Source organism: Scyliorhinus canicula, chromosome 20, assembly GCF_902713615.1.
Source record: "Scyliorhinus canicula chromosome 20, sScyCan1.1, whole genome shotgun sequence".
Taxonomy (NCBI): domain Eukaryota; kingdom Metazoa; phylum Chordata; class Chondrichthyes; order Carcharhiniformes; family Scyliorhinidae; genus Scyliorhinus; species Scyliorhinus canicula.
Window position 1 is genome coordinate 90347633 of NC_052165.1, and position 13492 is coordinate 90361124.

Below are 13492 nucleotides of genomic sequence, written 5' to 3' on the forward strand. Positions count from 1 at the left end.
TTATATAATCTGTAACCCAAAGTTTTTTTTTAATTTTTAAAATAAATTTAGATTACCCAATTATTTTTTTCCAATTAAGGGGCAATTTAGCGTGGCCAATCCACCTACTCTGCACATTTTTGGGTTGTGGGGGCGAAACCCACGCAGACACGGGGAGAATATGCAAACTCCACACGGACAGTGACCCAGAGCCGGGATCGAACCTGGGACCTCAGCGCCGTTAGGCGGTTGTGCTAACCACTAGGCCACCGTGCTGCCCTGCCCACTAAGTTTTATGGTCTGTGTCGCTCGGACTAACCACCACTCTCTCCCTCCTCACCCGCCCATACATTATCGACACTCCAGGGAATCTCTAGTAATCAAAACATGATTCCATGAGCCCGTTATCGGTAATCAAGTCGTTAAAATCAATAATTACCTCACTCTTTTATGCCTCCTTAATTACAGACACACAGTCTTGGTACCTTAACCTAGGTTAATGTTACTGCAACAAATGTATGCCTTAACCCAGGCTTACATTCCTGCAACAGATATAGAATTTAACATACAATTTTTATATTCATCGCACTGTCAAAGTACAAAGCTGCAGGTCAATGTCTCGAACTTTGGAAACTGTGTCAAAGAAAGAAGACCAAAAAGCAGCCAACTTCAGGCACGGCCAGAACATGTGGGGCCTAGTCTTCAGGGTGAATCAATACCCGTTGCATTTGGTTGCTAGTGTTAGAGAAAAGGTCTGTATAAAACTTTAAACTGAACTAATCTTAACCGAGCACAGGAGGATGTGGAGTTGACCCTAAAAAGGGCCTCCTCCCAACAATTGTCTGTAGAGTCGAGCCCAATCATCTTCTGGAGAGGGGAGGATCCAGATGATATCATAAGATCGTACAACCTTGAAATAGAACCACAGCTGGTTTGAGGCAATGACAAAATCCCTTCCAACAATATAATTGGAGAGAATGGCAGAAAGGATGGACAGTGCAAGCAAACAAAACCACTGGCTTGAAAATAGCAGGAAAGATGAGGGAGGGGTGGTGAGGGGGTAAGAATAAGCGGTTATTACAAATAGGACCTAATAGTGAAGGAGTGAAAAGTTTCAAATGCTAACAACATCGTTTCCATACTGTTGACGTGTATTTGGAGGGGAAAAGCATTGCGGGGCACAAACTAAGGCAGGAAGAGAGGATGAAAAAAAGCAGGGATGCACTTCCATCAGACACCAGTTTAAACTTGGATCGTGAGACCATGATAAAAACTTTTGAATATTGTCCGCCCAATAATAGTACAGTAGGTTAGGAAGAGCTATCGCACCAGCCCGTCTCTCTCTGAACTATCGCTCTACGGACTCCAGGAGTCCTGCCTGCCCAGATACATGTTCATATCAGCCTATTAACCAGAACAAAAAATGATTTTGGTGGAAAAATAGGGAGACATTGGAAAAGAGACAAGAATCTGGGCAGAACATTCAATTTGATGGATAGTATTCTGTCAGTTAAGAGGTAATCTATCCCAGCGTTGCAAATCCACTCTAATTTTGCTGCCCAGGTTGGTAAGATTTGGTCTGTGAAGAGTCACAGGAGATGCATTATGTTCACACCTAAGCAGCGAAAGCCAGCAGCAGAGATACAAAATGGCAAAGCGCTCGGTGGACAGGGAGTTAATTGGGAAACACTCTCTTTTGTTGATATTTAATCGATAGCCAAGAAACGAACCAAAAGTGCTGAAAATATTCATCAGGCCATCAATGCGGGCAACAGGGTTAGTGATATATAAACAGGTCGCTCCACACCAGCTCGAAGGATGCCCCCCCTTTAGCAGTTGGTGCCTTTAAGGCTATTGACAGGGGTTCTATCACTAGGGTAAAATGTAGTGGGTACAGAGGCCACCCTTGATGTGTTCCCTGGATAAGGGGAATATTCAGTGTTGAGAGTTAGTGTGCACAATCGTGGTAGGGGAGGTACAAAAAAAAAAGTTACATTTTGGACCTAACCCAAATTTACAAACAGATAAATCCCCTCCACCCGGTCAAAAGCCTTCTCCGCATCCAGAGGGACTTCAGGAACTGTCGAGGAAATTGGGGAAAGTATACTGTCAAGATGATAAAGTACATTTGAGGATAATTGGCGTCCCTTTAATAATAATAATCTTTATTCGTCTCACAAGTAAGCTTATATTAATAAAAGCTCATTACTGCAGGTGCTGGAGGCTGAAACCAAAGAGAAAATGCTGGACAATCTCAGCAGGGCTGGCAGTATCTGTAGCTAATGTTTCCAGTCCAGATGACCCTTTGTCAAAGCCCTCGGCTTATATTAAGTTTGGTCATCAGATGTTGTATCGGGGAGAATGGCTCCAAGCTGCACACAGCTTTACGACCGTGTTTAAAAGAGAGAGAGAGAGAGAGAGAGAGAGAGAGGCCAACATCTATCCAGAGTCCCAGACTTTTGTTTTTTGGAGTACAAGCGAAATGGAAGCTTGAGTCAATGTAGGAGGCAGGCATGAGGTAATGAGTCATTAAACGTAGCTAGCAATAAGGCCACAAGTTGAGTGGAGAACCTTTTATAAAAGTCCATAGGGTATCAGTCATCGCCTGGGGCCTTACCACTTTACATCAACTTAATGCATTTTGTTATTGCATCCAGTCTCTGCTCCTGGTGACATCGACGGATGGAATGTCCAAATGATTGAGGAAGTTGGCCATTGTCGTGCGGTTTGGCAGATCAGATTTATGGAGGTGGCAATAAAAGGAAGTGATGGTTACATTAATATCAGAAGGGTCAGTAGAGAGATTATGGGAGGAGACATGGATATGGCAAATAAACCGAGAAGCAGACTGGTGGGCGAGCAGGCAGCCCGCTTTGTCCCTGCATTCCTAAAAAAAGGTCCCCATTGAACGTTTAACATGTGCACAGCTTTATTTGTGGAAAGTAAGTCAAACCGAGTCTGAAGCTTTAGCCTGTTTGCAGATAACTCAGGGGCCGGGGAATGGAATATTTACAGTCTATTTCTAAAATTCAATCCATCAATTCTTGTTGTTTTAATTTTCTTTGATAATATTTGCATTGTAAGAAATGACGTTTGCCCGGACAACTGTGGGGTGCTGGAATCAGATGTGCTGGTTTTCATAAAAACATCTGTACTGGTGGATATAGATTTACAGAACTCCTGGTCAGATAGTCGGGTTGTGTCAAATCGCCATGAAGGCCACAAGGGTCAGGTCGAGGGAGTGGGGCACGTGGTTGGATATCACTCTGGCAGAATACGCGGCATATTTAACTGTGAGGGGAAGAGCTCTGTCCAAAAGCAAACAGCCGATGTGTGAGTAAGCAGGGTGAACATGAGAGAAGTAGGAAAAGGCCACTGTGACCTGGTGGAGGAAAGGCCAAGGGTCCACACAACCCATTCAAGTCATAAAGATGAGAAGACCCTTGGAAAGGGAGAAGGCAAAAGACTTTGGACTGGAGCAGTCCAGCTTTGGATCAATCACACAGTTTAGATCCCCTCCAAAAAGAAGAGGGCGAGTGTCTCGATTGGGAAGGGAGGATAGAAGCGATGTGATCAATTTCATATCGTCCCAGTTCGAGGCATAACGTTCACCAAAACTACAGGGGTTTGAAAAAGTGTGCCACCGACTATTGTATTCCATCCAGCAGGGTCTGAGATTACATTCAAGGGGGAGAACTGTATGGTGAAACGGCTGTAAGAACCTCCTGACCAACCCAAGCTTTACCTAATCTGCTGTGATCTCGAACACCAAGATGCGTTTCTTGGAGGAATCAGTGTTCAGGTTCAGTGGAAACACTTTGGAATGTTTTACCGGGCCATTTAACCCCTTATCTGATCGCGAGCCTGGTACCACCGACTGCCTCAGATAGTCAGATGTACAGGAAGACTTTACAAAAGGGTCTGTAAATTAAACGGAAAACAAAGCAAAGCCAAGAGGGTCCATTACAGAATGAAAATAGCCAAATACAGAAAGGTCTTTGATTACTGTCAACGCAGGAAATGCCTCCCACTTCATTCCACCCCAGAACAATCATCACACTCCCAAACCACTGGAATCAAAAAACCAATGGTGTGATAATAAACCTTTAAATAAAACCAGGAATCCAATCCCAGCTCGCCATTCTGGTCAAGATGAGCAGCAGGTACTCCATCTGAGATCACATCCGTAAGCTAACCTTGTGAATGGGACACATCCCCACATGTGAACTATATAAACACCTTTGGAAAGCTGCATGTTCTAACTGTGCAGTAAGAGCTCTGGTGTGAACAAACGGTTGGAACAGGCCGTTAATTATGAGCATATTAAATAGTCGGTACAGAAATTCAAACTCATATTAACAACAAAATCACAAACTTAGTCAGCCTGTGAAGAATGAAACGTGTGATGCTGAAGGAAAGAGTCTGCCTCCTGTGTCAAAATAGTGATCATCTCTGTTAAATGAGACGGGGAGCCGGGAAGGGTGACGGGCAGCGTAGCGGGCAGGGGGACGGAGAGCCAGGAAGGGGGACGGGGAGCCGGGCAGGGGGACGGGGAGCCGGGCAGGGGGACGGGGAGCCGGGAAGGGTGACGGGCAGCGTAGCGGGCAGGGGACGGAGAGACAGGCAGGGGGACGGGGAGCCGGGCAGGGGGACGGGGATGGGGTGCCAGGCAGGGGGACGGGGAGCCGGGCAGCCAGGCAGGGGGAATGGGGAGCTGGGCAGGGGGACGGGGAGCTGGGCAGGGGGACGGGGAGCTGGGCAGGGGGACGGGGAGCTGGGCAGGGTGGCGGGCAGCCGGGCAGGGGGATGGGGATGGGGAGCCAGGCAGGGGGACGGGGAGCCGGGCAGGGGGACGGGGAGCCGGGCAGGGGGACGGGGATGGGGTGCCAGGCAGGGGGACGGGGAGCCGGGCAGGGGGGGCAGGCAGCCGGGCAGGGGGAATGGGGAGCTGGACAGGGGGACGGGGAGCCGGGCAGGGGGACGGGGATGGGGTGCCAGGCAGGGGGACGGGGAGCCGGGCAGGGGGGGCAGGCAGCCGGGCAGGGGGAATGGGGAGCTGGACAGGGGGACGGGGAGCCGGGCAGGGGGACGGGGAGCCGGGCAGGGGGACGGGGATGGGGTGCCAGGCAGGGGGACGGGGAGCCGGGCAGCCAGGCAGGGGGAATGGGGAGCTGGGCAGGGGGACGGGGAGCTGGGCAGGGGGACGGGGAGCTGGGCAGGGTGGCGGACAGCCGGACGGGGAGCCGGGCAGGGGGACGGGGAGCCGGGCAGGGGGATGGGGAGCTGGGCGGAGTGGCGGGCAGCCGGGCAGGGGGACGGGGAGCCGGGCAGGGGGACAGGGAGCCGGGCAGGGGTTATGGGGAGCTGGGCAGGGTGGCGGGCAGCCTGGCAGGGGGACGGGGAGCCGGGCAGGGGGACGGGGAGCCGGGCAGGGGGATGGGGAGCCGGGCAGGGGTTATGGGGAGCTGGGCAGGGGGACGGGGAGCCGGGCAGCCAGGCAGGGGGATGGGGAGCCGGGCAGGGGGATGGGGAGCCGGGCAGGGGGACGGGGGGACGGGGAGCCGGGCAGGGGGACGGGGAGCCGGGCAGGGGGATGGGGAGCCGGGCAGGGGGATGGGGAGCCGGGCAGGGGGATGGGGAGCCGGGCAGGGGGACGTGGAGCTGGGCAGGGTGGCGGGCAGCCAGGCAGGGTGAATCAGGCTGTAGCTAATTCCAATTTTGCCGAGTGGTGGTTTTGATGTTGCTGATGCTGCCATCTCCTTGCCAGGTCTGCACTCCTGTCTTGGTAGTTCCGAGTGGCCCGGCTCGGTTACAGGGCGCTGCTCCATTGCCCACCACTAAACAAGCTCCTTATCTTTGGAACTTTGGGACTGGATCACCCCTGGGACGTGACCAGGGCGAGGTTTTGGCTGAAGAGTACAGTCTGTAGCAATATTACGGTTGTGGTGCAATTCACTGACTGACCACTCAGTGTCTCACTAGCATACAAGTGAATGTTAGAGTCAGGTGGCCTCAGACGGGCTGGAGAAAGTTGAAGAGAGAGGTTGCTTCGATTGATTTTACTGTTGTCTTGTATGTAGTTCACCCACAGTTAATGTTAATAAATCATTTACTACTTTAGCCTTAAGTGCTGTTGTAATAAATCAGGACATCCAACAAGAACATTACACGGTCTACCTCCGGACGTTGAGAGAATGTATCTTTGCCCACCACCTTTTTGATTGGTTCCAATATAAACCATGTTGGGGCTCAGTCCTCAGTCCGTTGTAGCCACCTGGGGTGGCCACATCCCGATTCAAAATGGACACTCGCAAGGAGTGCAGGGAAAAACGGACAACACCAGAGAACACAAGCAGCTGCAAGGTTTCCTGTGTATTAAGATTTGCAGAACCCAGACAGAACTGAAATCGCCATTAACATATTAATGAGCTATCTCCAGGGACAAAAAGAAATATTGAAACAATCAAGACCAAGACAGACTCCCCGGCACCAGTGGGAGCTAAAACAAAGGCAGGCCAACGACCACATAGGGCCCGCCCAACGATCAGGGAACACCTCCGGTATTGGAGAAAATCGATAGGAATGATTGGGGCATGGTCCAATTAATTGGGACCAAGTCCGGGCTCCGCCCAGAAGGGCACAAAACCCCTGGGGACTATAAGATAGCGTCCCCAAGTTCAGTTCGCTCTCTTGGCCTTGGCTCTCAGCGAGGAGAGACCTGCCTAACAGCAACCAAGTAAGTCTAAGGTCAACGCATGCTAGGAGATAGACGCTCCTAGCTACTATTCCGTACCAGTTCGAAGCCAGCAGTATCAGAACCGGACAAAGTCCATTGTTCCTCTGACCTGGTGGGCCACTCGAAGCTAAGTATAGGCTTTTAGTAGTAGTTGTAGTTTAGCGAATAGAGTTTATGCATGAGTAGTAATTGACTGTGTGTATAATAAATGTGTATTGATTTCAAACTTACTAACTGGTGTATTGAGTTATTGATCAGTACTCGGCTTTGAACCCTGTGGTGGTATCAGAAAGATACCTGGCGACTCTAGAGCAAAGGTAATTAAAACAGAGCAAATTAAGGGAAAGCATAACGAGCAACACCGTTCTGGCAATCCAACAATGTGTAGTCACTTTGACCGGTTTTCCAGGTCATTGACTTTGCTCTGTGACAGCACGCCCTCCTTAATCGCCGCAGCCAGCCTGGACCTGATGCTGTCGCTGTGATCTCAATGTCGATAAGGGTGCTAGCAGGAGCGCAGACAGCTAAACGAATGGTGTCAAAGGAGGACCGAATATGACCCAGCGATTCCTCCAATAATCTTTCAGTTTCAGAGCCAAACCTTGTTGGGATTTGTCAGGCTCAGTGACCAGGATTTCGCTCAGATTCGTGGTTGCAAGATGCGTGCAGGAGCTGGCCGCCGTCCTAGCTGCAGCCTTTTCGGTACAGCCATCTTTATCAATGAATATTTTCTGACCTGTATGGCTTACATTCTTGAATATATTTCATTAAACTTGCTCCTCGAGTGTTTACATGAATTTTCGCCGCTGCAAATAACAATATGCCAGCGCGTTGAGATCTTGTAAAATGGATCGTTTGAGAAACACCATAGGCACTTTCCCTACATCCCGCAATCAGAACTCCTCCTAACTGACTCAATCCAAACGCCTTCCTGCTTTTGAACATCTCCATGAAATCCCCACCTCAACCTCTTTGCTCCGAAGAGAACAATCTCACTTCCTCCACATGGATGGAGAGTTCCCATCCCGAGTACTATTCTGGTAGGTTCCCCCACTCCCTCCCTCCCTCCCCAGCCACCACTAACTGTGCTAACATAACACACACATTTAAAACAAAGTTCCCTCTTTGATCGCAGGGCGGGGGACCAAGTGGGAACACTTTAACAAAAGGTGTCTCATCTGTCTGGTCTCTTCCTGTGCACACTGGGCCATTCTCTGCTATGTTAGATTATACCAGGACAGAATTCAACCTTGAAACACCTCACGCACACACAGCGTTCCCCATCATCACCTGATCGCCAATTCCTCGGATCCACTGCTGTTCTCCAAAACGTCTGATTTCAAAATCTTGGCTGGCTGTTGTGAACAGGATGGATGGTCAGGATTGACACGTTTTGAAGGGCGCACACCTGAATCAGAAAGAGATTCAGGTACATATTTAACATCACAGACTGCGTTTGTGTGTATAATCACTGTCCCATTACAGACAATCTCAGTGTACAGAGTTGAGGTACAGTTAGCTGCTGGTCTATCAGTGGGGGTACAGTTAGCTGCTGGTCTATCAGTGGGGTTACAGCAGGCTGCTGGTCTATCAGTGGGGGTACAGCAGGCTGCTGGTCTATCAGTGGGGGTACAGCAGGCTGCTGGTCTATCAGTGGGGGTACAGCAGGCTGCTGGTCTATCAGTGTGGGTACAGCAGGCTGCTGGTCTATCAGCGGGGGTACAGCAGGCTGCTGGTCTATCAGTGGGGGTACAGCAGGCTGCTGGTCTATCAGTGGGGGTACAGCAGGCTGCTGGTCTATCAGCGGGGGTACAGCAGGCTGCTGGTCTATCAGTGGGGGTACAGCAGGCTGCTGGTCTATCAGTGTGGGTACAGCAGGCTGCTGGTCTATCAGTGTGGGTACAGCAGGCTGCTGGTCTATCAGTGTGGGTACAGCAGGCTGCTGGTCTATCAGTGGGGATACAGTTAGCTGCTGGTCTATCAGCGGGGGTACAGCAGGCTGCTGGTCTATCAGTGGGGATACAGTTAGCTGCTGGTCTATCAGCGGGGGTACAGCAGGCTGCTGATCTATCAGAGGGGGTACAGCAGGCTGCTGGTCTATCAGAGGGGGTACAGTTAGCTGCTGGTCTATCAGTGGGGGTACAGTTAGCTGCTGGTCTATCAGTGGGGGTACAGCAGGCTGCTGGTCTATCAGTGGGTGTACAGCAGGCTGCTGGTCTATCAGTGGGGATACAGTTAGCTGCTGGTCTATCAGTGGGGGTACAGCAGGCTGCTGGTCTATCAGTGGGTGTACAGCAGGCTGCTGGTCTATCAGTGGGGGTACAGCAGGCTGCTGGTCTATCGGTGGGGGTACAGCAGGCTGCTGGTCTATCAGAGGGGGTACAGCAGGCTGCTGGTCTATCAGTGGGGGTACAGCAGGCTGCTGGTCTATCAGTGGGTGTACAGCAGGCTGCTGGTCTATCAGTGGGGGCACAGCAGGCTGCTGGTCTATCAGTGGGTGTACAGCAGGCTGCTGGTCTATCAGTGGGGGTACAGCAGGCTGCTGGTCTATCAGTGGGGGTACAGCAGGCTGCTGGTCTGTCAGTGACGGTACAGCAGGCTGCTGGTCTATCAGTGGGGGTACAGTAGGCTGCTGGTCTATCAGTGGGGATACAGTTAGCTGCTGGTCTATCAGTGTGGGTACAGCAGGCTGCTGGTCTATCAGTGTGGGTACAGCAGGCTGCTGGTCTATCAGTGTGGGTACAGCAGGCTGCTGGTCTATCAGCGGGGGTACAGCAGGCTGCTGGTCTATCAGCGGGGGTACAGCAGGCTGCTGGTCTATCAGTGGGGGTACAGCAGGCTGCTGGTCTATCAGTGTGGGTACAGCAGTCTGCTGGTCTATCAGCGGGGGTACAGCAGGCTGCTGGTCTATCAGTGGGGGCACAGCAGGCTGCTGGTCTATCAGTGTGGGTACAGCAGGCTGCTGGTCTATCAGTGGGGGTACAGCAGGCTGCTGGTCTATCAGTGGGGGTACAGCAGGCTGCTGGTCTATCAGTGGGGGTACAGCAGGCTGCTGGTCTATCAGTGGGGGTACAGCAGGCTGCTGGTCTATCAGTGGGGGTACAGCAGGCTGCTGGTCTATCATTGGGGTCTATCAGTGGGGGTACAGCAGGCTGCTGGTCTATCAGTGGGGGTACAGCAGGCTGCTGGTCTATCAGTCGGGGTACAGTTAGCTGCTGGTCTATCAGTGGGGGTACAGCAGGCTGCTGGTCTATCAGTCGGGGTACAGTTAGCTGCTGGTCTATCAGAGGGGGTACAGCAGGCTGCTGGTCTATCAGTGGGGGTACAGCAGGCTGCTGGTCTATCAGAGGGGGTACAGCAGGCTGCTGGTCTATCAGTGGGGATACAGTTAGCTGCTGGTCTATCAGAGGGGGTACAGCAAGCTGCTGGTTCTATCAGTGGGGGTACTGCAGGCTGCTGGTCTATCATTGGGGGTACAGCAGGCTGCTGGTCTATCAGAGGGGGTACAGCAGGCTGCTGGTCTATCAGTGGGGGTACAGCAGGCTGCTGGTCTATCAGTGGGGGTACAGCAGGCTGCTGGTCTATCAGTGGGGGTACAGCAGGCTGCTGGTCTATCAGAGGGGGTACAGCAGGCTGCTGGTCTATCAGAGGGGGTACAGCAGGCTGCTGGTCTGTCAGTGGGGGTACAGCAGGCTGCTGGTCTATCAGAGGGGGTACAGCAGGCTGCTGGTCTATCAGTGGGGGTACAGCAGGCTGCTGGTCTACCAGTGTGGGTACAGCAGGCTGCTGGTCTACCAGTGTGGGTACAGCAGGCTGCTGGTCTATCAGAGGGGGTACAGCAGGCTGCTGGTCTATCAGAGGGGGTACAGCAGGCTGCTGATCTATCAGAGGGGGTACAGCAGGCTGCTGGTCTATCAGTGGGGATACAGTTAGCTGCTGGTCTGTCAGCGGGGGTACAGCAGGCTGCTGGTCTATCAGTGGGGGTACAGCAGGCTGCTGGTCTACCAGTGTGGGTACAGCAGGCTGCTGGTCTATCAGTGGGGGTACAGCAGGCTGCTGGTCTATCAGTGGGGGTACAGCAGGCTGCTGGTCTATCAGTGTGGGTACAGCAGGCTGCTGGTCTATCAGAGGGGGTACAGCAGGCTGCTGGTCTATCAGTGGGGGTACAGCAGGCTGCTGGTCTATCAGTGTGGGTACAGCAGGCTGCTGGTCTATCAGAGGGGGTACAGCAGGCTGCTGGTCTATCAGTGGGGGTACAGCAGGCTGCTGATCTGTCAGTGGGGGTACAGCAGGCTGCTGGTCTGTCAGCAGGCAGAGATAGTTGAACACTTACCTATGGGCTGGATCGTCTCCTGTATGAAAGGACGATTGACCACTAGCTTGGACTTTGCTGCAAAATTGAGAGCGGTGAGTGTATTGAAGTAGTGTTTGTATTCGGGGGCGATGTTGGTGATCATTACGCTGTGTGCCGTCCCACCCAGAGAGTCCTAGCAGTAAACAGAATGTACAATGCACATCATTGGAAGCACAGGACTCGGTCCTGACAGCGGGTTCAAAGTATTGTTGCCTCCCCAAAGGTTGTGGATTTGACCGACACGTTGTGACCCGAGGAAGAGGAGGCTGCTCTGTCAGGAGCGTCAATGTCCAAGATCCCAACCAGCAGCTGGGCTGTGGCCAGCAAACACGCCACCAGGCAGCTCATTTGTAATAGTACAGTGTCAGTAACTGACTATAAAAATGCACGGTTCATCCAGTGCAGGGAAGTGCAGTGCACATACAGACACACGTACACTGACTGAGCAAAGAAGGGGGACGAGCTGGGCGATACCGCATTTGGATATCCTACGGGATGAGGCTGTGCGGAGCCATAGTCTCCTGCTGACTGACCTGAGCAGACTGGTGCTGAATGTTAAATGAAGAAAGCTCAGTGATGGTCACGTGTTAGTCGCGATTACCTGCAGCAGACGGGTTAGCTTGCTGTCCCTGTAGGGAATCCTGCAAAGTCCCTGGTTTAAGGCATCCACCACTTTACTGAGCACAAAGAGCGAGGTGTTAATGGCTCCGCTCTCCTTTAAACTGAGAAAGACAAAGTAAAGCAGTGTCAATATAGCGCTGGAGGAGACAGGTCAGCAGCCAATGGCAACACAGTACCCAGCACACCTCCTCCAATGACAACACAGTACCCAGCACATCCCCCAATGGCAATGCAGTACCCAGCACCCCTCCAATGGCAAGGCAGTACCCAGCACTCCCCCCCCCCCCCCCCCCCATGACAACGCAGTACCCAGCACCCCTCCAATGGCAAGGCAGTACCCAGCACCCCTCCCCCAATGGCAACGCAGTACCCAGCACCCCATCCCCAATGGCAACACAGTACCCAGCACCCCATCCCCAATGGCAACGCAGTACCCAGCACCCCTCCACCCAATGGCAACACAGTACCCAGCACCCCTCCCACCCAATGGCAACGCAGTACCCAGCACCCCTCCACCCAATGGCAACGCAGTACCCAGCACCCCCCCCCAATGACGACGCAGTACCCAGCACCCCCCCCAATGACAACGCAGTACCCAGCACCCCTCCACCCAATGGCAACGCAGTACCCAGCACCCCTCCACCCAATGGCAACGAAGTACCCAGCACCCCTCCCCCAATGGCAACACAGTACCCAGCACCCCTCCACCCAATGGCAACACAGTACCCAGCACCCCTCCCACCCAATGGCAACGCAGTACCCAGCACCCCTCCACCCAATGGCAACGCAGTACCCAGCACCCCCCCAATGACGACGCAGTACCCAGCACTCCCCCCCAATGACAACGCAGTACCCAGCACCCCTCCACCCAATGGCAACGCAGTACCCAGCACCCCTCCACCCAATGGCAACGAAGTACCCAGCACCCCTCCCCCATGGCAACGCAGTACCCAGCACCCCTCCAATGGCAACGCAGTACCCAGCACCCCTCCACCCAATGGCAACGCAGTACCCAGCACCCCTCCACCCAATGGCAACGCAGTACCCAGCACCCCTCCCCCAATGGCAACGCAGTACCCAGCACCCCTCCAATGGCAACGCAGTACCCAGCACCCCTCCAATGGCAAGGCAGTACCCAGCACCCCTCCAATGGCAAACAGTACCCAGCACCCCTCCACCCAATGGCAACGCAGTACCCAGCACCCCTCCACCCAATGGCAACGCAGTACCCAGCACCCCTCCACCCAATGGCAACACAGTACCCTGCTCCCCCCAATGGCAACAAAGTACCCAGCACACCTCCCCCAATGGCAACACAGTACCCTGCTCCCCCCAATGGCAACACAGTACCCAGCACCCCTCCACCCAATGACAACACAGTACCCAGCACCCCTCCCCCAATGACAACACAGTACCCAGCACCCCCCTCCCCCAATGACAACACGGTACCCAGCGCCCCCCCCCCCCCCCCCCCCCCCCATGACAACACAGTACCCAGCACCCCCCCCAATGGCAACACAGTACCTAGCCCCCCCCTCCCAGTTACACTGCTGCACTCACCGGATGCCCTGGTTCCCAGTCCTGCGGTTATCCTCGGAACCCGCCAGGTCAATGAGGTAGAGCTTCCCAGTCAGCTGTCGGAACGGAGAGACTGTCTCCAATTTCACCACCTGTAACAGACAGAGCATCAGAAACAGAAAGAGAAACATGAGCCACCCACATCCCAAACCCAGCATGGGACAGCGTCTCACAGGGCACTGGCGTCTCACCATTTTCCAAGCTCTGCCAGAATGGGGAGGGGT

General features: G+C 53.3%; 1 protein-coding gene across 1 annotated transcript in view; it reads right to left on the reverse strand.

Moving 5' to 3' along the window:
- kif22 (kinesin family member 22) overlaps positions 1-13492 on the reverse strand; it is a 48595-nt gene that overhangs the window by 12534 nt on the left and 22569 nt on the right. The window contains exons 6-9 of the mRNA XM_038780904.1: positions 13251-13360; positions 11671-11791; positions 11049-11202; positions 8006-8123 (exon numbers count right to left, since the gene is read on the reverse strand). Of these exons, the coding sequence (XP_038636832.1) occupies positions 8006-8123; positions 11049-11202; positions 11671-11791; positions 13251-13360 (503 nt within the window). The remainder of the gene's footprint in view (positions 1-8005; positions 8124-11048; positions 11203-11670; positions 11792-13250; positions 13361-13492) is intronic.